At 36.3% G+C, this 27,658-nt stretch overlaps 1 protein-coding gene across 8 annotated transcripts in view; it reads right to left on the bottom strand.

Annotated features, from left to right (window-relative positions):
- Positions 1-3,290: 3,290 nt before the first annotated feature.
- The window catches only part of LOC145307475 (cyclic AMP-dependent transcription factor ATF-6 alpha-like), a 43,997-nt gene continuing 19,629 nt past the window's right edge, over positions 3,291-27,658 (bottom strand). For 2 of the 8 annotated variants that reach the window (XM_080149924.1, XM_080149927.1), the window contains exons 10-24: positions 20,142-20,257; positions 18,567-18,626; positions 14,299-14,358; positions 13,932-14,029; positions 13,484-13,558; positions 12,532-12,628; positions 12,175-12,287; positions 10,537-10,583; positions 9,026-9,163; positions 8,347-8,513; positions 7,409-7,492; positions 6,028-6,082; positions 4,571-4,653; positions 4,153-4,285; positions 3,448-3,921 (exon numbers count right to left, since the gene is read on the bottom strand). In XM_080149924.1, coding sequence (XP_080006050.1) covers positions 3,788-3,921; positions 4,153-4,285; positions 4,571-4,653; positions 6,028-6,082; positions 7,409-7,492; positions 8,347-8,513; positions 9,026-9,163; positions 10,537-10,583; positions 12,175-12,287; positions 12,532-12,628; positions 13,484-13,558; positions 13,932-14,029; positions 14,299-14,358; positions 18,567-18,626; positions 20,142-20,257 — 1,460 coding nt within the window. In that variant the 3' untranslated portion in view covers positions 3,448-3,787. Of the gene's footprint in view, positions 3,309-3,330; positions 3,350-3,447; positions 3,922-4,119; positions 4,286-4,570; positions 4,654-6,027; positions 6,083-7,313; positions 7,493-8,346; positions 8,514-9,025; positions 9,164-10,536; positions 10,584-11,547; positions 11,594-12,174; positions 12,288-12,531; positions 12,629-13,483; positions 13,559-13,931; positions 14,030-14,298; positions 14,359-18,566; positions 18,627-20,141; positions 20,258-27,658 lie in introns of those variants that run through there. The other 6 variants (XR_013875488.1, XR_013875487.1, XM_080149926.1 and 3 more) reach the window with 6 other exon arrangements.

Below are 27,658 nucleotides of genomic sequence, written 5' to 3'. Positions count from 1 at the left end.
GTGTAGATCTTCTTATCATTTAATTTCTAAGGCTAAATCTTGGAATAGTATGATTTTGTTATCTGATGGAGCAATTAAAGAACTTTCATTTTTGGCTGATAATTTTAGAAATTTGAATGGTCAGCCGTTAAGACCAAGTCTTTCTCAAACTAGATTAGATATCACTGTTGGAAGTGATGCCAGTGATATTGGTTTTTGTGTATATAATGTGGATGATAACAGAGAGCTTTTATTTAAAAGATTGTTTAATGATTGTGAAGCAAGGAAATCTTCAACTTATAGAGAATTAACAGCTTTTTATGATTTTTATATGAGTGACAAAGTTTTAAAATTTAAAAATTTGAGCATTTTACATTATACTGATAATAAAAATTGTGAAATTATTCTTACTAATGGTTCTAGAAATGTTGTTTTGCAGCAGATGATTTTAGATATTTTTATAAGATGGAAAGAATTGAATTTGACTGTAAATGTAGTTTATATTTCTAGAAATGATCCAATAATTGAATTTGCTGATTATGAGTCAAGAACGTTTGATTTACATGATTTTTCTTTAGATTATGATAATTTTTATTTAATTTCTTCTTTATTTGGAGAATTTGAAATTGATTGTTTTGCGTCAAAGGCAAATAAGAAATGTGTAAATTATTATTCTAAATTTCAAGATAACGATTCTTTAGGAATGAATTTTTTTGCACAGAAAGTTCCCAATTGTAATTTATTTGTTTTTCTTCCTATACATTTAATAATACCAGCTTTGTATCATTTGCAAAAATGTAATAGTTATGGTGTTTTAATTGTACCAAAATGGATTTCGTCATATTTTTGGACTTTTATTTGTGATGATGGTTGTCATTTTAATAGATTTATTAAATCTGTTTTAGTTTTTAGCCCTAAATTTGTTTCTGGAGAATTTGTTTTAAATTCAATGTTTAAAGGGGTTAAAAAGTTTGATACTTTAGCTTTGAAATTTAATTTTAATATTAGTAATGCTTTTTCTAGTCAAGTACATTCAAAATTTTGTATTTTGGGAGGATGTGTTAAATGTAAAGATTTTTGTTGATTTTAAATATTTTATTTTTATGGATTTTATTGGAATGTTTTAATCTTTTATATTTTACAGATAATGGAGGCTAAAAAACTAAGAATTGACAATGAGATGTTGAATTTGGTGAAATCTGTAAGAACGAGTTCTTTAAATTTAATTGGTGTTTCTGAGGAATTTAAAATGTATCACAAGAATTTGATGTTTGTATTTCTACAAAATTAGCTCATGGTTCTAGGGAACAATATTTGTCAGCTTTTTCTAGATTTGAAAAATTTTGTGTTGATAATAATTTAGTAGCTTTGCCATCGCATCCAGAAGTTATTATGACTTATTTTATTAAAATTTCGGAAGAGAAAAATAGTTTGAGTACGGTTTTGATGGCTAGGGCTGTGATTAATCATGTAAATAAATTATTTAGAGCTGACTTACCTTCCCCAACTGATCATCCTGATGTTGTTAGTTGTGTCAAGAGTATTGAGAAAAGGTTTTCAAAACCTGTCAAGAAAAGTGCTCCTATGAGTAAGGAAGTTTTGAATACTATGATTGACAAAGTTTTACAGGGTGATCAGTTGAGGGACAGTAATTTTTTAATTAGTATTGACAAATGGCAGATTGTAGCTAAAACTGTTTTAAAATTTAATTGTATGGCAAGATTTGAAGAAGCTGTTGATTTAAAAAAATCGAGTTTTGAATTTTTAGATAATGGAGATTGTAAAGTATTATTTTTAAAAGGTAAGACAAATCAAATTCATGATGCAAATGAAAACATTATTGCTTGTTTTAAAGATTCTCCTTATTGTCCTGTAAATATTTTATTTAAGTATTTTCTTCGTTTTGGTGTTAAAGAAGATCATTTGTTTATGCCTCAAGTTAAAAATGGTTTAGTTTATTTAGATGAGCCAGCATCCTATCGCTATTGTTTAGATCAATTAAGATTAACTTTAAAGGATGTGGGTATTCCTAATTGGAAAAATTTTGGAGAACATAGCGATAGGTGTGGTGGTATTTCTGCTGCTGCGAATGCTGGTGTGTCAGAATCAGTGATTCAGATTCATGCTAGGATGAAATCTGATAAAACTCCGAGGTTGTACATTAAGCGTTCAATGCAACAGAAAAGAAATGTTTCTCATTTATTAAATTCTTTGTAATATGTTGTTTTTATAATTTTTGACTTGAATGTTTTAATATTTTGGACTTTTACAGGTTAAATGGTTTAGAATGGCCACTTCTGTTTCTTAGAACCTCGCTGGTTAAATTCGGTTGTTTATTTCTGGTTGTTGTTTTGAGACAAATTTCTGGTAGTGACAAGATTGGATCTTGGTGTTTTGGTGAGATAAAATCTAGGTAAGATTTTGATAGTATACATAAAATTGGTATTTCGTTCGCGGCGCAGCCGCGCAAACGAAATTTAGATTTTGTGTGGCTAGCAAAAGTATATAAAGGGGTTGTAATGTTTAATTCTTTCTCAGTTTGCCTTCTGGTTCTGGGTAAATACGTTTTAATTTATTGTTTTTTAAAATAATTTGATTTTTGTTGAAGGCTTATTTGAGAAAATTTAGTTTTGATTGTTTGTTTCAAATTATTTTGTTTAGGAAGTATTCAGTATTTTTTAGAAGCTTCTATAGGGACAGACAAATTTCTGGTAGTGACAAGATTGGAAGGAGGCAAGCTAGAACGGAGCCTACTCTGTTCGCTGGGGGGGAGTTCTAACACCTTTGCGTAAACAGTGATTATAGGCTTTGTCTTAGGTGTGAGAGGATAGCACCTAAAATCCAATTTTTTTAAAAAGAGGTAAACTACACCCCAAAAGAAAACTTTCCCCCCTAATAATCTTAAGACAAAGCCTATAATCAATGTTTACGCAAAAGTGTCAAAACTCCCCCCCCCCCCTCCCCACTTACTGTATATTTCAAAAACCGGGACCAAAGTATTAAAAAAATGCCCCAATTAGATTAAATGCCATAAAAAATACATTAGGTATTTTTTTACTATAGTTACAGACTAATAGCAGTCCAACCGCCAAGCCTATATTATAAAGGGAAAAGTATGTTGCGGGTAAAATCCGTAAAGGTTGTGAGTTTAAAGTGAAAAACAGTAGAAGAACGATAAAAATGTTAGCTTAAAATTTTTTTTTGTCTATAGGTAGTTCTTTTCAGTAAGAAATACATATATTTCGTGAATATTATCGTTCTACTACTATTTTTAAGCCTTAAAACACACTTAAACGGATTTTACCTGCAACCTACTTTTCCCTTTAATTCTTAGAATACATTAGGTTGTGTATTAGGGTTGGCAATCCGTCTAATTTTTGGGCAGATTCGGATTTCTAGAAAAATCCGCCAAAAAAGCGGATTAATCCGTGGATTGCGGATTCTTGATTTTTTTTTGGATTGCGGGTTTTTTGATGGTGGATTCTATCAATATTTTAAAAGGTCTTTTTGGATATGAAAAAATTCTAGCACCTATAGCAGCCATTTTATAACCCTTACTTAACCTAACCTAACGCAAACATTAAAAGCTGCTGTGAAAATAAAACTTTGAATACTACACACCATTTTATCTTAATACCTAAATTATTTTTTTTCTGTCACATTTCAAATGTCATAAAACTTAACAATAAGAATCCAAAATTTCAATTGCGGATTCGGATTCAGGGTCCAAAAATTAGGCGGATTCTGATTGCCAACCCTAATATATATTTTTAAACAATCATACAAAAATAAAGGAATTATGAACAATTTAGCCGCCATTTTTATTTTCAGCTGTTTCTACCGGATTTTCCCGCCTTAATTTTTTGGCGCCATTTCTTTCCAAATATTGGATGTCGTCTTCGCTGGTGGCGGCCTCTTGTGAGCTGTTGGTGTACCTTTGTCCTGCAATAAGTAAATAAAATTTAGTGGCAAAGCCTACATATCTCTTCAGGGTGGTGATTTTTTTTTAATGGAACAAAAATATTACTAAATCTCACCCACTTACTATTGACAGAAATTAATAATCAATATCTCATTTTCTTCATTGACATGGGGGGATTTTATCAGAAAAAAAAATTTTCATAGTTTTTAACAAATTACCTATGCATTTTTATGGCACATCAGTTAACTTACTTTGGTGGGGAGGTTTTGTACCAACATTTGTTGCTGTGCTGTGATTGGTTGTTGGGGTGACTGTATTTCTTGAGCTGTGATTGGTTGTTGTGTTTGTTTTCATATTCGCCACAAGGTGGGATGGTATAGAGTCCTGAAATAGTATACTTAAACTAAGGAATCTTCAGGGATGGGGCTATGGGGAAATAATAAATATAATTATCAGTAGAAAAGTGCATAGCTGATATGATTAACATGTATATTTAAGTTTTTTAAAGGTCAAAGGAAGGGTTTTAACTTTTTCTGGGTTTTCTTCCACATCCCCAAAGAAAATCAACCCTGACAAAACAAAGCAACCCCAGAAATGACATCTATCTAAAGTGCCCCCTGAGGCTTATGAGGGCGTAGCCAATGGTAATGAATAAATGTTGGTGTTCACCTCTTTAACTTGAATAAGCTGAGTGTGTATAACTTCACAATCAATCTTCATCATGGCAATTTTGTCAGGGGCCAGTTGGGACTCTGAAATAAAGGAAACATCAGAGAACCTAATTTGTTACCTTGGGGAACCCCAATTCTAGACTCTTCAATAAAGGAATCATTAGGGTAAGGGAGGAATGAAGTCTGAGCTGGATCTTTAAATCATTTTAGTGGTGAGCCAGATCGGGGTGAGCCAACTTTCCACCAATGAGAGCACAGCATTTTATGAAATGCCGCGCTATGATTAGCTGAAATACGGCGCACCCCGATCTGGCTCACCACTAAAATGATTTAAAGATCCAGCTATGGTGTTTTTTTTCGTTTTTTTGAAAAAAAAGAGGGTAAATAGTTATTTCTCGTATCGTATTATAAACGGTTTTCCGCAGATATAGAATGTACAATTATAAGTTTAAAACTATTTTTTTTAGCCGGTGCCTTCAGCACCACGGGGCTAAAAAAACTGTATTCGTAGAAAACTGGATATAATACGATGCTAGACATAGTTTTTTCGTATGGATGAGAACCGGTTCCTATCCACCGGATTTGAATGAATACGAGAAAAATTATTATTCTTAAATGAAAATCCTAATAGGTCCTAAGTGGACCTTATCCTAGGATTTTGGAAAGTTTTTCAAATTAGACCTAAAAAATTATCCGACTCCGCACCGTCTCAAGGCGAAGTCGGTGGTCGATTTTCAAGCTTCCAAAAACCTATGACATATTGATTTAATTACAGCATGCCCTAAAGGTTAAAGTTGCTAAATGTAATAAAGAGCATGCACAAAAAAATTTATGAAGGTCAGGCAATTTTTCTACAAAAAAAATTAACTAGGGGGGGGGGGGCGAAAGTGACACTTTTTGAAACCAAAACTAAAAGTCAACAAAGGAACTCAACTAAAAAAAGAGTTACAGGTCTGAGATTTTGCATGGCAGTTGCTTTATAGGGGTAAAATATGGAACTGTGAAGAAACGGCGGCGCAACCGCCGTTTCCCGCCGAAATTTTTTTTTCCTTTTCTCGGCGGTTTTCGGCGGTTGCGACACCGTTTCTTCACAGTTCCATATTGTACCCCTATAAAGCAACTGCCATACAAAATGTCAGACCTGTAACTCTTTTTTTAGTTGAGTTCCTTTGACTTTTAGTTTTGGTTTCAAAAAGTGTCACTTTCGCCCCCCCCCCTTTTTTCAAAGTACGAGAAATTTCACTTTTTTATAGAATTTATTGTATAAAATTAAAAAAGTTAGTATAAAAAAGCAAAAACCGAGTACGCCCCGCGCCAGAAAAGGTCATTTTCTGAAGAAAAAAAAATAAACAAGCTTTTTTAGTGATTTCAACGGACATGGATAGCCCATTGAATGCTTATTAAGTCCCCCAAAGACGTCCGTTTGCCTCTGACTGTAAGGTCTGGCTAACTTACCATTTAAGGCAAGGGTGATGGCTGGCAATAACAAACTCATTCTTGGGCGCGCAACCTGAAATAAAAAAACAGGATGACAACATCCAAATAAACAATGGTAGGACAAACGAACATTAACACTTTTAGAGTGTCAGAACTGAATAATCAGAATATGATAAGTTGAAACATACTTACATTTATAGGACTTAATTATAGAGATGCTTCGCTTATAACATTATAATTTGTTGTCCTAGGAATTAGTTTTACAAAAATAAGATTAAAGAAATAATCATATCACATTAAAATTTTATGTTAAAAAAGTTAAAAATAAAAAAAAAGTTTAAAATGGATGTACGGACATTCCGGTAATGATTATGTAGTTGCTACGATTTCTAAATCGTACCTAACTACTTCAGAAATCACCATGCAAAGTTTAAAATCAATAAGACAATTCTAACATGCCTAATTAACGAAAAGAGGTAACTGTTACAGACTGACGGACCAACTCTGATTATAGAAAAGCTTCGCTTTTAAAAAGTGATAATTCTTTTTGCATTTTCTGTATAGTTGTGTGCAAGTCAAATGCGCTTGTTAGGTCAAACTGTTCTTGGTTATGGCCATTTAAAATACATATATATAAATTTGGTTATTATTAAGAACAGTTGGACTTAAAATACGCGAAAAAAAACGAAACTCTTAGGATTTGCCAGGATGGGAGGGGATCATGAATTGTTAGAACACAGGTAGGTACCCAATGTTTTCATATTCGTTGGCTTAAAACCTTTAATTTAACTGGTACCAGCAATGAAATGTACATTTATTTATCGGCCATTGTCTTATCCCTTCAAATCCCTGAGTTTTGTATCTATAATACAAAGTAGCTTGATGTCTGTCCGTCTGTCTATCCGTCCCTTAAGATCTCGGTAACCACTGAACCGATTGGATTCTACTCTTTAAAGAATATACCTACTGGTCCTGTGGTGGTTTTAGGCTATTTTCTTGGGTGATGGGGAAGTTAGTTCACATAAATTTTACTTATTTTTTTTTTAATTAGGACCTCGGATAGTATGATTGAAAACCGGTTCTAATCCAGCGGATATGTTACCTAACTTACCTAGTATGGTTAGTATAGTGGCAGGTATTATAGACAGCTCTCCGCTTATAGTATGACTGAGAACCGGTTCTAATCCAGCGGATATGTTACTTAACTTACCTAGTATGGTTAGTATAGTGGCAGGTATTATAGACAGCTTTCCGCGGATAGTATGACTGAGAACCGGTTCTAATCCAGCGGATATGTTACTGACCTTGCTGTGGTTAGTATAGTGGCAGGTATTATAGACAGCTTTCCGCGGATAGTATGAGTGAGAACTGGTTCTAATCCAGCGGATACGTTACTTACCTTGCTGTGGTTAGTGGCGGGTACCAGCAAATGATCTCCACTGAATGAAACCACATAGAAAGTATCATGACGGCGTTCTATGTCCTAGAAAGAGGATACCTATTAAAACTTAAGTTACCTTGGTTAAGTTTTGATTAGTTAGTTTGTTAAAGGGGGGATTAATGCAACCATGTCGTAATCAATGATTAAATGGCACTTAGAATTCGAATTTCGATCTGAAATTTTGCATGAATAATCCTTGGTAGGTCTATTTTCCCTCAATCGAACCAAAATTTGGAAAAGTAACGGCTAACGGCTGTCGGCACAGCCGTATTGCCATTTTTGGGCTATCTTAAGAGCAAATTAGTCGTCACGAAACCTATCTCCACATAATACTTTTGTCACTCAAAAACACAATCAAACGGTTGATGAATTTGCCCTGAAAATAGGCAAAGAACGGCTGAGCCGCCAGCCGTTACTTTTCCAACTTTTTGTTCGATTTAGGGAAAATACACCTACCAAGAATTACTCATGAAAAATTTCAGATCGGTTTACAGAGTAATAATATTTTTTTCTAGGGGCGAATTCGCTTGGGAGGGTGGTGATACCCTCCTCAAAAATAGTTATAAACCTTTCTGGAACCTATGAGAAACTACCCTAGAAAAGTTGAACCAGAACTGTTCAGTGGTTTGTGAGATCTTTTGGTACAGACATCCTGTTACTTTATCATTAGGAAATGGCGGTTGCGCCCCTAGCATCTAGGGATTCTATATTCAAAGGTATATATATATATAATATGGAATGGCACAAAAAAAGCCTAAAACCATACCCAGACTTACTCATAAAAAAAAAAATAACCTATAACATTAAACATTTCAGTACTTATATGATTTGAAATATTTGGCGGGAAAACTAAAAAATTTGGCGGGAAAACTGAGAAATTTGGCGGGAAAACCAACCTCGAACAGAGAAGAGAATGTGTGACGGTGCGGGGATGAGTCATACAAGCTGATGCTCTGCTGCCGATGGTGGCCATTTGCGGCGGCTGCTGCGGCTGCGACCTGACGGCGGGAGCCGCCGCCATATTGGTATCCACCGTCCTCCACCAACATGGAATACACTGAACCTTAATAAAAAAAAAAAAAAACTTTTTAGGAAACTGTCTATGATACAATAAGATTTAATATCTCCTTTCCATATCATGGAAAGAAAACAAAGTAGCATTTTTTTTGCCAGCGCCGGAAAACAGCCTTCCAACCACGTAGGGGGGGGGGGGGGGGTGAAAAACTAAGGAGTATTAAAAACTTTTCTTTCTCTCCATTTTCCCTCGCCTTGGCCAACAATATGTGGGAGGGGTAAGTAAATGAGTAAAATGAAAACCACTGAAAACAACAGAGGGGACAATGGGCTGCTTATTACACTAGTCCCCAAAGTTTCATAATAACGTTTTTTCTTATTTGGTAGGTTAACATCTTTGGGGACTTGTTGAATTTTAATTGGTTGTTAAATTGAGTGTTCAAACGTTTCAACTACTAGTTATAATCTACAGAAGAAGATGTTTCGTGTATAATTATTGGGGATGTACATCAATTTATAGGCCATTGTCTTATCCCTTTAGATCCCTGATTAATATCCTACCTATCATATTGGGCTTTATATTGTGGCGCTTGTTAATTCCCAACAATGGTTTAGTCGTCTTCTTTTTCTTCTTCTTACTCAATTTTGGAGGATTTTTGGTGGCGGGAATTCGGCGATTTTTTTCTATTTGCTTTTTTCCTTAGATCAAAGAATAATAATCGAGTTTCACATAATCATTCAAAACCTATTAATATCCGTTGGATTAGAACCGGTTCTCATGGTTCTCATCCATACGAAAAAATTATGTCTAGCATCGTCTTATATCCAGTTTTCTACGAATATAAAAATGTAGAAGTATATAATTGAATTTTTTTAAAGCAACATCTCAGGGCTAACCACTGAAAGTTTTACATTTTATTGGAAGTTTACAAAAATATAGGAAATCGGATGGTTTTAGACTATTTCATTTTTTAACCTAAAGGGATAGTTTCACGAAGTGCATTTAAAAAAAAAATAGTGAACTGTAAGTTTTTTCTATTTTAAATAACGTAGTAGTGCATAATATAAAGTTATTGATTAAAATTAAAAGATTTTACCAGAGATTTTCCTTAAAAAATGAGTTTTTTTATTTTCAACTTCGTTGCGTGTTATATATGGCAAAAACTTTTTTGTCATAAATACAACTTTAGATAGCATTTACTAGTTAATAGAACTTTAAACTTTTTATACAACAAAATACACATAACAACAAAGAATGACCAATAAAATATTCAGTATGGTACTTAGAGTAGTGATCTTTTTATATGTCTTAGTAGAATATATTTGATAGATATGATTGTGATAAAGAATTTTAACATTGACCTGACCAAACTTTTTTTATTTGACAATATCTAAAAGAGTTAGTGATTTGCAACATAAATTACATGAGAATGGTCTTTTTATATATATATATGTTGTATGGTTAGTTGGTATTTCCGCGTGAGATAATGTGTATATTGTAAGTAAACCGGACGGTTTTCTTTATTTTTTTTAAAAAGAATCTATAGAAACCTTGTTCTATAGTGAACCGGACGTTATTTTTTATGTTTTTTAAGTAACTTGTCCCAAGGGGAACCTCTGTTCAATTTTTTTATAACTCTTGTGAAATATGTGGAAAAAGATTATCTAAAATTGGTGTTTTGGCTATACATATTTGGAAAAAAAATAGACCATTCTCATGAAATTTATGTGGCAAATCTCTTTAACTTTTTTCGATATTGTCAAATAAAAAAAGTTTGGTCTGGTCAATGTTAAAAATTCTTTAACATATAATCATATCTATCCAATGCCTAATATATTCTACTAAGACATATAAAAGTTCACTACTCTAAGTACCTTAACTCTTTAAATACACTTCATAGAACTATCCCTTTTGAGAAGTTTTTATAAATTTTTGACATTCGTGGAAAATAGTCTCTAATATAATGCTGTACATGAAATTTAAGTATGTCGACTTACAACCGGTTCTAATCCAGCAGATACTTATGGGTTTCGAAGCCAAACTGGAAAATATTTGTTTTATTATTCTTTGCCTTCGTCATGTTGAGCAGCAAATAATCCTCGCAGCTCGTTGTCCAGTCTGAAAATAGAATAATAAGAAATAAGGTGGGGTAGGTATTATTTTTAAAACCGTTTTTTAACGATATTCAAAACGATGGCGAAACAAGTTATGGAAAGCAAAGTTTTGCATCCAGTTTCATTTGTTAAATTGTTAAATTTGTGTCAGACTACCCCGTCTATAATATTTTTGCCCTTAAAAATGGACCATGAATTAGGAAATTTTATGTGTGTTTGACGCGGTAAGCTTTTGTTAGTTGCGGCTTTAGTAGATTTCCAATAAGGCATCGAAACCGTTCAATGTCCGATGGATTAGAACCGGGTCTAAGAAATACTGAAAATCATTTATAGCATCGTAATACAGACAATTATTCACGAAAAATCAAAACAAAATAAATACCAGTTTTGTTAGCAAGGGCCTTCGGCTCCTATGGCTAACAAAAATGGTTTTATCATAACTACTTTTAATTTTAATATCCGCGGAAAGATGTCTATAATACTATGCTATAAATAATCAACAATCAGACATAATAATCCTTCCAACTTAAAAAGGAAATTTCTAGCAGTTAAGAATTTTGTATATATTTAATAACATGATATATAAGAAAATAAAATACCCCCCCACAAAAACAATTTCTTGCAGGGGTGTATATTCTGCATGGGATCCCCTACTAAAAAGGGGGGGGGGGGAATAAAAAATTTGTAGGAGAAGGAAATAAAAAGAAATAAAAAGTCCTGTAAACATTATTTCTATTTTTTCCCCTCCTATGAAATATTTTGCAGCAGGGGAAAAAAATAAATCTTGTGCATAATATACACACCTGATTTCTTTATGAAATTGAATTGAAAGGCAAGGCAGTTGTTCAAAGACAGACAGATTCAGTCTTATAAGAAGACATGGGGCACATGGCGGAACCTTTCTCTTCTGAGGTTAAATTTGACAGACAGACAGACAAACATTCATAGACAGACAGACAAATAAATACCTAATTGATTCAGTCTTATTAAAAGACATGGGGCACATGGCGGAACCTTTCTCTTCTGAGGTTAAGTTTGACAGACAGACAGACAGACATACATTCATAGACAGACATACAGACAGACAGACAAATACCTTATTGATTCAGTCTTATAAGAAGACATGGGGCACATGGCGGAACCTTTCTCTTCTGAGGTTAAATTTGACAGACAGACAGACAAACATTCATAGACAGACAGACAAATAAATACCTTATTGATTCAGTCTTATTAAAGACATAGGACACATGGCGGAACCTTTCTCTTCTGAGGTTAAATTAAACAGATAGACAAACAAACAGACAGACGGACAGACAAACAGACATACATTCATAGACAGACAGACAGATAAATACTTAATTGATTCAGTCTTATTAAAAGACATGGGACACATGGCAGAACCTTTCTCTTCTGAGGTTAAATTTGACAGACAGACAGTCATAAACAGACAGACAGACAAATACCTTATTGATTCAGTCTTATTAAAAGACATGGTACACATGGCTGAACCTTTCTCTTCTGAGGTTAAGTTTGACAGACAGACAGACAAACAGACAAACAGACATACATTCATAGACAGACAGACAGATAAATACCTTATTGATTCAGTCTTATTAAAAGACATGGGACACATGGCTGAACCTTTCTCTTCTGCTGAGGTTAAATTTGTTGCAAGATTTTCTAAATCTGACAAATAATCATAATCAGCCTGAAAAAATAACAAGGATGAAAATGTATGTCTATCTATCTATCTGAATATTAATCTGTATATTTATCTATCTTTATCTATCTGTCTATCTATACTATCAGATTGTCAGACTGTTTCTGTCTGTCTGACTGTTTGTATGTCTATCTGCCTGTCTGTATATCTGTCAATATGTCTGTCGCTCTGTGTTTGTCCATTTGCCTGTCCATTTGCCTGTACATCTGTATGTCTGTAATGTTTTCTATACCTGCCATAAGAGAGATCTGCCAGCTGCCTGTTTCTCATGAATAAGACTGTTCCCCTCCCCTCCAACACCACCAAGGTCAGGGCTTGTGTTCAGTGAACTAAATATCAATCAATCAATTAAAATATTTATCAATCAATTTATCGATTGATAAATTTAGTGATGGATCAATCTATCAATCAATCTATCCATCGATCAATTCATCAATCAATAAATCAACCATTCAACCAATTCATCTATCAATAAATAAATCAACTAATCAACCAATTTATCAATCAATCAATAAATCAACTATTCAAACAATTTATTGATCAATCAGTTTACTGATTGATCAATCAATCAATCATCCAATCAATCAATTAATCAATCAACCAATTTATCAATAAATCAACTATTCAAACAATTTATCGACCAATCAATCTATTTATTGATCAATCAATCAATTATTCAATCAATCAATTAATGAATCTATATGAATCCATCAATGAATTCCTCAATCAATCAATCAATTAATTGCTGTGTAAAAGATGATTTTACAGCAATACTTTGGAATAAGATATCTCAAAAAGTATTAGAGCTAGAAAAATGTTAGAGACATTTTTAGAAAGCTTTAATATCTGTCAATTCTACTGTAATGAATTTGCATGATGAACATGAGCCAATTCAGACGATCAAGGAGGTTTGGTGAAGAAACTCTAAAAATAAAACTGAAATTTGATCCCCAAAAGTAATTTTAAAATTTTTTACTATGGGAAGGTACTAATTCAATTTAGGGAAAGCATGTTCTGAACTCACCATAAGGTCCCAGTATATCCTGTATAAACCGTTTCTAAGGTTTTTTTTCTAACCTAAAAGCCTTCGGGTGGGGTGTGATCAATCTATCAATCAATGTAAAATACCCGAGGTTGTCTGGCTGATTTTTGATCACATGACAAAATGGCTGACATTAAAATACCTGAGGTTACTAAAGTTAAGTCCCACAAGGAAGAGAATACCAAACAGGGCCGTGGCTTTCTTGGCGTGCAATGTACTGAAATATATCCGCTGGATTAAAACCGGTTCTCAGTAATAATATCGGTATAATGTCCGCGGAAATCTGTCTATAATACAATGCTATATGTATAAATATTAAAAATATTAAACTCTGGGATCTAATTCTAAAGGGATAAGACAATGGCCAATAAATTGATGTACAATGTACATCCCCGATGATGATACACAAAATAACCTATATGAACCAACCAATAAAAATTCAATGAAGTTGTCAAGCTAACGAATAGGAAAACATTTGGGAACTAGTGTAATTAATAGCCCATTGTCCCCTCTATCTGATATTGGATACAGACCTGCTAACACTCTTATTAAAAAAGGGTTAATTTTGTTCATAACCATTGGGAACTAACCTGTTTCCAATATTTGTTGGCCACGAATATTTCCCCGCCTCTAGTTGTGACACTCGTTCTTGTAATCTGTCATTCTCCAGACGTAGCAGGTTGTTTTCCTAGATATATGGCCTGTATGAAAACAATGTGTGAATACATATTACTGCATTCTTCTTACATTTAAGGAAACTGAAAATTACATCTAATATAATCTAGTGGGTAGATTAAAAGACAGATATACAGACAGCTAGACAGACAGACATACATACACACAAACAAACAGACAGACTGATAGGTAAACAAACAGACATAAAGAAAGTTATAGACAGACAGTGTTTGTATATATGTCAGTATGTCCATCTATCTGTCCATAAGTGTATGAACTAACCTCTGCCAGAAGTTTGAGCTGTTCCTCTAGAGATGTCACATATTCCTTCTTCTTCTTTCTATCAGAGAGAGAGAGGGGACAATGGGATATTTATTACACTAGTCCCCAAAGTTTTATAATAACATTTTCTTATCAGTTGGCTTAACAACTTTGGGGGCCTTAGTAAATTTTAATTGGTTGTTTTAATAAGTTAGTAAAGTGTTCAAACGTTTTAACCACTAATTTAAACTATGGAATGGAGAATATTTTGTGTTTCATCATTGGGGATGTACATCAATTTATCGGCCATTGTCTTATCCCTTTAGATCCCTGTCTTTCTGCAGATTCGGGGGATATGGCAATAAAGGATGAAAAGGAATTGATGCCCCAAGGAAGGGGACATTAAATTACACTGGTACCTAAAGTTTTATAACCTTGTTATCTAAAATGGTGGGCTCAAAATTTGGGTACTAAATTTTGATTGGTTAGTACAAAACTAGCAGAGTTACTTAACATAACACAACCAATAATATAAATCTACAGAAGAGGTAATCTTGTTTATCACCACTGGGGATGCATTTTAATTCATTACCCAATATCATATCCCTGGGATTTCCTTAGAGATCTTAAGGGACAGAACAATGGACAATAAAGGGGGGGGGGGGAAGTTTTGACACATTTGCGTAAACCTGGTATATAGGCTTTATCTTTGGACTGAGAGGATAGGTTATTAATGATTAAATCATTCTTATATGATGAATTTTCCCAAGATTTAAGATTTTTTTGGATAGGCCTCCAGGTTGTGTGTGTACAGGTAACAAATAAAAAAACAATTTTAATTAAAGAGTTAGATGTCAGCTTATGAAACAAAATATGTATGTTTTTTTTCTGCAAATATGTGAATAATATTAAAAAAGATGCATATTTTGTTTTATAAGTTGACCTCTAACTCTTAAAAAAAAAACATTTGATTTTTAACTTTTACCTGTACAGAGACCGCCTAGAAGCCTGGAGCTCCGGAAGCTTGAGGCCTATCCAAAAAATCTTAAAACTTGGGAAAATTCATCATATAAGAATGATTGTATCATTAATAACCTATCCTTTCAGTCCAAAGATAAAGCCTATATACCAGGTTTACGCAAAAGTGTCAAAACTCTCCCCCTCTTGATATACTTCCCAAGAATCTAGAAGGATAAGACAATAACCGTAAAAATAGATGTAATTCCCAATGATGATACAAAAATTACGTCTTCTGTAGAATACAATAAAGTGGTTAAATTAATTCAATTGCCCTCTATTGGACTATAAAGGGGGGGGGGGGGGGGGGTTTAATGCAACCATCTCGTAATCAGTGATTAAATGGTACTTAGAATTCGAATTTCGATCTGAAATTTTGCATGAGTAATCCTTGGTAGGTCTATTTTCCCTAAATCGAACAAAAAGTTGGAAAAGTAGCGGCTGGCGGCTGGCAGCTCAGCCGTTTAGCCGTTTTTTGCCTATTTTCAGGGCAAATTCATCATTAATTACGTAGGAATCAACTTTTAAAAACTTATTTTTGGTTTTATTCATTTTAAATGATAGCAATAACCATTTTTTAAATTTCTAGTACCAGCTGCCCATCCATATGGCAGCTGGGTAACAGCTGCAGCTCAGCTGGGAGCGGCCAAGAGTAGAATAAGTAGATAAGGCTTGTGACGTGTCTAGTGGTAGGTTTTTATGGGTGCTGAGCTCAAAAATACTACCAAAAATAATGGCAGCCCATACATATGGCAGCTGGGTAACAGCTGCAGCTTAGCTGGGAGCGGACAAGAGTAGAATGAGTACAAAGGGCTTGTGACTTGTCTAGGGGTAGGTTTTTATGGGTGCTGAACTCAAAAATACTACCAAAAATAGTGGCGGCTCATCCATATGGCAGCTGGGTAACAGCTGCAGCTCAGCTGGGAGTGGCCAAGAGTAGAATGAGTACATAGGGCGTGTGACGTGTCTAGAGGTAGGTTTTTATGGGTGCTGACCACAAAAATACTACCAAAAATAGTGGCGGCCAATCCATATGGCAGCTGGGTAACAGCTGTAGCTCAGCTGGGAGTGGCAAAGAGTAGAATGAGAAGATAGGGCTTGTGATGTGTCTAGGGGTAGGTTTTTATGAATGCTGAGCTCAAAATTACAACCAAAAATAGTGGTGGTCCATCCATATGGTTGCTGGGTAACAGGGGTAGGTCTGAGCTCAAAAATACTACCAAAAATAGTGGCGGCCCATCCATATTGCAGCTTGGTAACAGCTGCAGCTCAGCTGGGAGCAGCCAAGAGTAAAATGAGTACATAGGGCTTGTGACGTGTGAAGAATATCACAAAATTTATTATTTCAGTAGAATTAAACTTCTCCCAATTAACATTATAACTTCATTTCATGGACATATTACTAGTAACAGTTTTTTAATTTCTAGATTTCACTGAAAACTACCAATAACGTCTGAAAACAGTTATCAACAGCCAAAAGTATATGTTGTAGATATAGCATGTGACATTTCTAGGGGTAGATTTTTAACTTTTTATGGGGGTGTTGAGCTCAAAAACACTACCAATAATAGTTGGGGCCCATCCATATGGCCGCTGGGTAACAGCTACAGCTGAGCAGCAGCCGTTACCTTGATGCCATATGGATGGGCCTTTCTATTTTTGGGGAGTATTAATAAGCTTGGCACCTATAAAAATTTACCCAACACATCACAAGCTTTGTCTTTAAATTTTACCTTTATCTGTTGGTAACTGTTCTCAGCCAATTTCAGCTGTTTAACAACTAAATCAATACTGAAATATTCAATATTTGGTTATCCTTCAATAGTCCCAAAAAGTGCTTATAGCTTAAACAACAGCTTACTGCACAGCTGCAGCTGTTACCCAGCAACCATATAGATGGGCATCCACTATTTTTGGTGTTTTTTTTAGAGCTTAGCACCCATTTAAACCTACCCCTTGACACGTCACAAGCCCTATGTACCCATTTTACCCTTGGCTGCTTCCAGCTGAGCAACAGCTGTTACAAAGCTGCAATATGGATGGGCCGCCACTATTTTTGGTAGTATTTTTGAGCTCAGACCTACCCCTGTTACCCAGCAACCATATGGATGGACCACCACTATTTTTGGTAGTAAATTTGAGCTCAGCATTCATAAAAACCTACCCCTAGACACATCACAAGCCCTATCTTCTCATTCTACCCTTGGCCACTCCCAGCTGAGCTGCAGCTGTTACCCGGCTGCCATATGGATGGGCCGCCTCTATTTTTGGTAGTTTTTTTTTGAGCTTAGCACGCATAAAAACCTACCCCTAGACACATCACAATCCCTATCTACTCATTCTACTCTTGGCCGCTCCCAGCTGAGCTGCAGCTGTTACCCAGCTGCCATATGGAAGGCAATTACTAATTTTGGTAGCATTTTTGAGCTCAGCACCCATAAAAACCTACCCCTAGACACGTGACAAGCCCTACGTACTCATTCTATTCTTGGCCGCTTTCAGCTGAGCTGCAGCTGTTACCCAGCTGCCATATGGATGGGCCGCCACTATTTTTGGTAGTATTTTTGAGCTCAGCACCCATAAAAACCTAACCCTAGACACGTCACAAGCTCTATCTACTCATTCTACTCTTGGCCGCTTCCAGCACCCATAAAAACCTAACCCTAGACACGTCACGAGCCCTATCTACTCATTCTACTCTTGGCCGCTCCCAGCTGAGCTGCAGCTGTTACCCAGCTGCCATATGGATGGGCGGCCACTATTTTTGGTAGTATTTTTGAGCTCAGCAACCATAAAAACCTACCCCTAGATACGTCACAAGCCATATCTACCCTTCATACTCTTGGCAGCTCCCAGCCGTTTTCAGCCGATTCTAGCCGTTTAGCAGCTGGTACTAGAAATTTAAAAAATTGTTATAGCTATCATTTACCATGAATTAAACCCAAAATATGTTTTTAAAAGTTGATTCCTACGTAATTAATGATGAATTTGCCCTAAAAATAGGCAAAAAACGGCTAAAGACTGAGCTGCCAGCCGCCAGCCGTTACTTTTCCAACTTTTTGTTCGATTTAGGGAAAATAGACCTACCAAGGATTACTCATGAAAAATTTCAGATCGAAATTCGAATTCTAAGTGCCATTTAATCACTGATTACGAGATGGTTGCATTAAAAACCCCCCCTTACACTGGTACCCAAAGTTTTATGACCATAGTACCCAAAGTTTTATAACCATAGTATCCAAAGTTTCTATAATCATGTGCCCCCCATCCCTGGAAATACAGGCGCTCTCGCGGTTCTTGATCATACGCTGCTGCCGCTTCAAATTCCGTAACTGAAAAAAAATAGTTTTTTTCTCTCGTATTCATTCGAATCCTGTGGATAGGAACCGGTTCTCATCCATACGAAAAAACTATGTATAGCATCGTATTATATCCAGCTTTCTACGAATATAAAATGTACAATCATAAGATTTAAACCAGTTTTTTTTAGCCCGTGCCTTCGGCACCTCGGGGCTAAACATACTGGTTTTAATCTTATAATTATACATTCTATATCCGCGGAAAGCTGTTTATAATACGATGAAAGAAATAACTATTATAGCATCGTATTATAGACAGCTTTACGCGGATACAAAAATGTACAACTATCCTAATATATATAGTAAGTTTTTTTTGGGTGTAGTGAAGGATCTCGCTAACCGCTGAACCGATAAGGTCCTCCTTAACAGTGAAGCTACTTATAGGTCTTGGGATGGTTTTAGGCTATTTTATCTTTATAAAAAGTGTGGGTAGGTATGGTTTTCGTCTATTTTTGTGCCCTTCCATATTCCTTCGAATATAGAGCCCCTAGATGCTAGGGGCGCAGCCGCTAGTAAGATTAAATTCAGTATTTTTTTATCCCCGAGATGTCGCTAGATTAGAACCAGTTCTCAGCCATACTAAAAAATATGTTTTTGAATCGTATTATTGACAATTTTAACAAATATTAAAATAAAAAACATAAAATTAATACCTAATAATTTTAGTTTTAAATTTTTTTTTACTTTTTAGCGGGGGGGGGGGTGGTAATTTTTTTCTAGAGACCTCTGCTAAGTTACTCTGTAAAGGAGAACCATATTGGTTTAGCAGTTAGCGAGATCCTTCGGTACAAACAGATACACACAAAGATCCTGTTACTTTATTATAAGCACTAGTGGTTTCGCCCCAAGAGGTGATTTAACAAAAAAAAAATTGGTACCTAAAAAATAAAACCAGTAGGTAGGTATATTCCCTGAAGAGTAGAGCTCAATCGGTTCAGTGGTTACCGAGATCTTAAGCTTCAGACAGACAGATAGAGAAACAGACAAACAAATATACAGACAGACATCCTATTACTTTATTATAAGAAGATAAGACTTCTCAGAGAGAGAGGGGACAATCGGTTCAGTGGTTGTTACTGAGATCTTAAAAGCTTCAGACAGACAGACAGATAGAGAAACAGACAAACACACAGACAAACAAACAGACAAATAGACATCCTATAACTTTATCATAAGAAGATTCTTATTCGTTGGTGGCCTGACCACTTTGGGGACTTTTAATGGATTATTATTGGTTAGTTTATGAATTTGAGTGTCCAAACTTTTTAACCACTAATTGTAATCGACAGACGGGGTAATTTGTTGTATCATCATTGGGGATGTACATCAATTTATCGGCCATTGTCTTATCCCTTTAGATCCCTGCATTTTACAGTGATTTATCACATCGTAATATAGACAGCTTTCCGCGGATAATATGCGGATAGCAATGCTGAGAACAGGTTCTAATCCAGCGGATATTAATCGGTTTCAAATATGTAGACTAACCTCTTCTGAATTGTGAGCAATAGTTGGTAGAGCTGCAGAACGCGTCACGTGACCTTGGGTACCCGCCGTTGGGTTCAGCTGACTTTGGGTACCCGCCACCGGGTTCAGGTGACCTACTGTGGTAAATTTTGGTCTTCTTTATGTACTTCGTTAGGTTTTAGGCTGTTTTTTAAAAATAATGGTTGGTTTTTAGGCTGTTTTAATAAAGATATTTCGATTGTTTCAGGCTGTTTATTTAGTATTTGGATGGTATTAACCTGTCTTTTAACCACATTGCGATGGATGTAGGCTGTTTTTAAACATATTTTTATTCCCCACCCCCCTTTAGCAGGGCTCAACGTGTAGCGCATCCGCTCGTCGTCGGGAAGGTAATAAGTTCGAATCTCAGCTCGACACCGCGTCCTAAGTCTAACTATAAAAATGGTTCCCACTGCTACTATGTGTTAAAATATATATGTTGCAGGTTCGAGGCCAGCAAGCTCCCATTCACCAGCTACGATTGTTTTATTCTATCTACTGATTTAATTAATTTGTACCATGTTATGTTTGTGTTAATATTGATTATGATCATATGTCCATAGCCTTAATAAAATGAGATCATGTCACCTGCAGTTATATTATTTGTATTGAATTCATATTATCCTTTCCAGATGAGGTTTTAGTTTTGATCTATAAAAATGTATGTTTGTATTTCAGTATAAAGCAATGCGTATTAAGAATGGCGGAAAAGTTCGGTGCTGTTAGTACATGGTTTATTAGATAGGCTAATTCCCAAAATAGCCGGTTTTTATCCAATTATCAAATGGTAGCAGCAGCTTGTATTTTCTTAAAAAGATCTACGGCAACCATGTAAAAAACACACACCACTTTATCTGCTATTTCTTTCTTTTCAAAGTTTAGACCCGCAGAGGTTCGGTGATTATTTTCAAAATTAAACGCATTGTTTCATACGCTGAAATAAATTATTAGGCCCGTAGTAAGGCCGGTGAATTTTATAAATCCATAGAAATTATTTTCCAAGTTATTCTAATTATTAGGCCCGTAGTAAGGCCGGTGAATTTTACAAATCCATAGAAATTATTTTCTAAGTTATTCTAATTATTAGGCCCGTAGTAAGGCCGGTGAATTTTACAAAAAGTTATATATTTCTTTTACAAAAGAATATAGTCAACTTATGTATAACCAAATTGTGTTTAGATAAATAAAGAATGCAATAAAAGATTATTATTTTGTACTAATAAAAGAATTAATCTCTGTATGTTATTTTATTTCCTTATCAAACTCACAACAAGGACACACAGTGTCAACAAGTAGCGAAAATAAAATATCCAAACTTTATTTCACTACAGACGGATTTTTTTTTTTCCAAAAAAGATCGCAAGGATAACAACCTTCCATAGTAGCGTATATTAACAATACACCTTAATGGGAAGGACGAAACCACGTCATATCCAAGACAAAAAGAACAACCGTTTATCCGCACACGACTGTGTAGACAAAAACAAAAGGAAGAAAGTTGTTAAAAATACTAAGAGGCTAAGTTTTATTCAAAACACTGAAACCTCATCTTACTCTCCAAAAATGAATGAAGTTAAAATCACTCAGGAAGCACCCAAACTTTCTGACTATTCCCTCTATTCAGATTACAAAGACAATGTTACATTATGGAACATTATTACCGACATTCCCAAGTCAAAAAGAGGAGCTTTACTCCTTATTGGTATAAAAAATACACACGAATCCTTCGGTGATAACATACAGCGTCAATTATTTCAAAAACACCGCCCAGAAACGATAGCGACAGCAGAAAACGGCGTAGATCTCATTTTAGAGTTCCTAGATACGCATATAGGTAAACCGTCAAAATCGTTAAAATTCCAATGCCTTCGTGATATCGTTGATTATCGTCGTAAACAAGGGCAAGAATTTGCAGAATATGCGAAGCATTTTGAATATTTAGTAGCGAAAGCGGAAAATGCAGGTTTAACCACACTGTCCACGGACATAAAAGCAGGTTTCCTTATGAATAATGCTAATCTCACGGCGCAACAAATAGAATTACTAAATTCTGTAGTCGACCTTTCCAATGACGACAAACTATATGAAAATGTTAAATCAAAAATGTTTGACATGCTCACTAATGTCTTTGGTCTTAATAAAGAAGAAAAATCTGACACCCTGTCAGATGCATTCATGGCGCAACACGAAGAGGCATTCGCTGCCTGGACCAAACGAAAAAATTTCCAAAAGGGTAAGCAGGGAAATAGTTTTCAACATTCACAAGGAAACACTTACCAAAACTCACAGGGTAATTACAAAAATACTCAAGGGGGAAGTAACCAAAACTACAGGGGCAACAATAATTTTTCAAACCAAGGGGGGCAGATAAATTCAAAAGACGCAATGGGACGCATTTTACAATGCAGAAATTGTATGTCAATAAGACATTTACAAAGGGAATGCCCATACAATCCCAAAAATCAAAATGCTAATAGGAACCAAAGGACAAATAAACAGGCGTTTGTAATAGAAGGAGAAAATTCAGGCACGGAAGACGACATTCCGGAACACATACTAAAAGAGATAGAAGCGGAAAGGGATGCTGAAGATGATACCCAAAAACACATCTTTTTCACAACTGACGAAAACGAACTATCCAAATTCACAGCTGAAGCACTAAATGCTTCTGCACTGGATACATGCTGTTCAAGCAGTGTAACAGGTATGAAATGGCTAAAAATATACATGGAAGCTATTCCAAAGCACTTAAAACACCTTCTCTCAGGACCACATAAAAGTAAAACTTCATTTACTTTTGGTAACCAACAGTCTCTAAAATCACAAGGAATATACAAAATTCCAGTAATCATTGCCAATGATATTCATGAGCTATCCATTGATGTGATAGAGTCAGACATTCCTTTACTATTATCCAAAGATCATATGAAAAAGTTGGGTATAGCTATCAACTTAATCAACGATACAGCAACAGCTAATGGAAAACCCATTAAGCTACATACCACAAGTGCAGGTCACTATATAATAAACCTCCTTGGACAAGATGATGCTGAAGACTCAATGGTCATGGAACACGTGATGTTAATTGACCTAGAGAAAGCTTCAATCAGAGATCAATACAAGATGCTCACTAAATTGCATAAGCAATTTGGGCATGGAAGCAAAGAGAAATTTGTTGATCTTCTCAAAGGAGCAGACAAATGGCATGATCACTTTGATGAAATGATAGACAAGATCATTGACGGCTGTGAGGGCTGCATCATGAAGAAGAGATTACCAGATAGACCATCAGTAGCATACCCACTTGCCAATGATTTCAATCAGTGTGTAGCAATGGATTTGAAAATCCTAAAAGGCACACCTATTCTCTACATGGTGGACTATTTCACAAGATACACAGTTGGCACTGTACTAAAATCAAAAACACCGGATGAAGTAGTAAAGGCCTTTATGACACACTGGGTTAGATACTTCCAAAAGCCGAAGAAAATTCTAACTGACAATGGATCAGAATTCACAGGTTCAGTAATGATGGAAGCTATGAGCAAGTTGGATATCAAAGTCCTCACCACCGCTGTATATAGTCCACATAGCAATGGGATATGTGAAAAAGTACATGGACTGGCGGATGGCATTGTAGTAAGAGTACAAGCGGACAATCCTGAAATTGACTTAGAGTGTGCAGTGGCGTGGGCGTGTGCAGCCAAGAACTCTCTATCCACAGTGCACGGATTTTCACCTTTTCAATTAGTTTTTGGAAGACAACCAAACATTCCAAACATTATTGATGAACCGCCAAATGTACTGGAAGCAAAGAGTCACAGCAAAGCACTAGAAGAGCAGCTGAAAGCTTTACATGAATGCAGAGCTGCTTATATGAAAACTCAAAACTGTGAGAAACTCAAGAGAGCGCTCAGAACCAAGATGAGAACAGCTCAACATGTATACAGTCCGGGAGACTATGTATATTACAGGAGACAGATAGATGATAGATGGCTGGGGCCAGGTAAGGTGGTATATCAGGATGGCAAAGTAATCTGTGTGAGACATGGGAAATACTTTGGACAAATTCATGCCAATAGACTGCACCCAGTCAAACCAGAATTAGCTGACAAGATAAAAGCAGAGGAAGGAGAAACCTCAATAACAGAGGAGAAACACACAAACAAAGAACATGACAATAAGGATTCTATGTTGGCCGTGTCTACGTCGCGAATCCACCTTCAACTGCAACAGCAACAACACCAGCAACAGCAGAGGAAGCCAAGAGCCAATACCTACAATTTCCCAACCTTCCAGCAATTCATCATCAGAACAGCTTCCAACGGTTTTTTAACATCATCGACAATGTGGGTCACACCACAGCTGACCAGAGTTTTTAACTAGTTTGACAAAGAATGAGATCCTTCCAGCTAGTCTCATTCGGCTCCTCCTGCTGATAGCTGGTATAGAGCAAAATCCAGGCCCCTGGATTTGCCCCATATGCTCCAAGAATCTAATTTCCTATGCTGTAGAGTGCTGCAAATGCAAACAATGGCTCCATATCAAATGCTCAAAACTAAAATCAACAAACGAGCGCAAGAAATATACCAACTGGATTGGACCATGTTGTGTCTGCAAACCATCACTACCAATCCCCCGCCCATCCCCTCCACCCCCTCGCCCACGTCGTCATCGTCAACACACCCCCCCAACAGTTCAACGCACCACCCCTCCCCCCCGACGCAACAGACCCCCACCCCCTCCCCCCCGTCGTAACAGCCCCCCGCCCCCTCCCCCCCTTCACAACAACCCTTACCCCCCCAACAATAATCAAGGCACTAATCTTAAAGTGCTCCAATACAACATCAATGGTATCAACAACAAAATTGATGAACTCCTAAATTACATGGAGAAACGAAAGATCCTGATTGGAGCACTCCAGGAAACAAAGCTTACAAATAAATCAAAATTGAAGAAGACCAAAGATTATACACTTGTACGAAAAGACAGGGGTACAAATAAAGGAGGCGGGTTAGCATTCTTGGTACACAAGGATGTTAACTTTAATCTTGAACCCACCCCACCTAGTCATGAAGCTGATAAACACTTGGAATCTCTCACAATCAGCCTACCAAGTAAAGACAACAACAACCTCTTCATTCGAAACGTGTATATTCCACCGCAAAGCAGCTGTGACCAACAATACATTCCACCATTAAACCACCTTTTTGACAACCTTGGTACATCTTCTCTTATTCTTGGTGATTTCAATGCTCATCACGAGCTCTGGCACAGCGAAGCCACAGCTGATACAAGAGGTAGACTCATAGTAGATACCATCTCCAGTCTAGACTATGGCATTATAAACAAAGATCTACCCACCAGAGTACATGGCGACTCCACTACATCTCCAGACATCAGCATAGCTTCTTCAAACCTAATACCAACATCTTCATGGACTACAGAAATTAAAATGAGTTCGGATCACCTTCCCATAATCATCAGTTTAACAGCAGAGTTCATCAAAACCAACAGTAAAAATTTCACCTACATCAATTTCAACAAAGCAGACTGGCCAAAATTCAAGGACTACACAGAGAAAATCTTTTCATCAGCCAGAGCTGTCACTGACGTGCATAAGGCTGAAAAATTCTTCCGCAAAACAATTCAAGATGGCGCCAGCAAATTTATTCCTGCTGGAAGAATACCCCGCACATTTAATTCCATTCCTACTGAAGCTGCTAGACTAATTGATGAACGAGACAACATCAGACAACAGAATCCTGCAGATAACAGAATAAATGATCTCAATGTAAACATCAACAAACTAATAAAAGATCATAGGAAAGACAAATGGGAAGAACAACTGTCTAAATGCCAAGTAGGATCAAAGAAGCTATGGAACACCATAAAAAGCCTGAACGACCATCCTATTCAACCCGACAACCAGGGCATAAGCTTCAATGATAAAGTCTACAATGATCCAAAGAAGTTGGCAAATAATTTTAACCAGCAGTATACTCCTCCAGTTGTGAAAAAACCAGAACAGATTTTTCGTAATACATTACGTAATATGAAAAAGAAGTCCATTTCACCTCTCATCATTTTCACAACATCACAGACAGCTGCCGCCATAAAGAAAGCTAAAAATTCTAAAGCGACTGGACCAGATGGCTTATCACCTGTAATGCTCAAAAACTTGGGACCAAACGGTATCAAGTTTCTCACCATCTTAATCAATAAGAGCCTCAGAACAACCATCATTCCGTCAATTTGGAAAACTGCCAAGATTATCCCCCTTCTGAAGCCAGGTAAACCACCTAACCTAGGTTCCAGCTATAGACCAGTGTCACTACTATCTCCAGCTGCTAAGATCTTTGAAGCCCTCCTTCTTCCGCACGTTACAGCTTCTATAAACCTTGCGGACCACCAGCATGGCTTCAGAAAGGGCAGATCTACGACCACTGCACTCCAAAGCATCTTAGATCATGTCAACAAGGGACTCAATATGAAGAAGCCAGTTCACAGAACTGTGTCAGTGGCAATTGACTTGTCAAAGGCATTCGACACAGTTGATCACCAGCTACTTCTAAATGACATCAAGAACCTACCACTTAATGACTACATCGTTCGTTTCTTGTGTGCTTACCTAAGGGGAAGATATACATATGTCTTCTTTAGGAACGCAAAATCCAAGAACAGAAAGGTTAAACAAGGAGTACCGCAGGGTGGTGTGCTGTCACCCATCCTCTTTAACCTGTACATGGCCTCCATGCCCCCTCCACCTGGCAATATAAAGATTGTTTCCTATGCTGACGATGGAAATCTGCTGAACTCGGGCCCAAAGATTGAACCACTTGTAGAAGAGCTAAATATCTACCTTGAAACACTTAACACCTGGTTCAAAAACAGAAATCTATTCATCTCCCCCTCTAAGTCATCTGCAACACTCTTTACTACATCCTCCAATGAAGTAAAAACAACACTGCAGATTGAAATAGATGGAGAAATAGTACCCACAGTTCAAAACCCAAGATTCTAGGAATAACCTTCGACAATCTCTTATCATTCAGACAACATGCTCAGGATCTTAAATCTAAACTCCACACCAAGAACAATGTTCTTAAAGCCTTGTCTGGTTCAAATTGGGGAAAAGAGAAGGAGGTTATTGTAAATACATATAAAGCGATTGGACAATCTGTTTTAAACTACTGTTGTCCTATATGGACACCCTCCTTGAGTGCTACATCCTGGCAAGGACTTCAGACTGCCCAAAACTCTGCTCTACGTATCGCAACAGGATGCCACCTAATGACCGATATTGACCATCTCCATCACGAAACAAAGGTCATGAAAGTCAAGCCCCATTGTGATATGCTCAGCCAACAGTTTATGTTGGCAACACAGAAACCTGATCACCCCAACAGAATAAATCTCGCTGCACCCCCTCCCCCTCGCCAAATGAAAAACACTCTTGCTTCCACATTTGGTGATAAAATTAAGAGAATCTCTTTTCC

Source organism: Acartia tonsa, chromosome 15 (assembly GCF_053477335.1).
Source record: "Acartia tonsa isolate MP-2025a chromosome 15, ASM5347733v1, whole genome shotgun sequence".
Taxonomy (NCBI): domain Eukaryota; kingdom Metazoa; phylum Arthropoda; class Copepoda; order Calanoida; family Acartiidae; genus Acartia; species Acartia tonsa.
The sequence above is the reverse complement of the archived record's forward strand: the minus strand, read 5'-3'. Positions and strand labels throughout refer to the sequence as shown.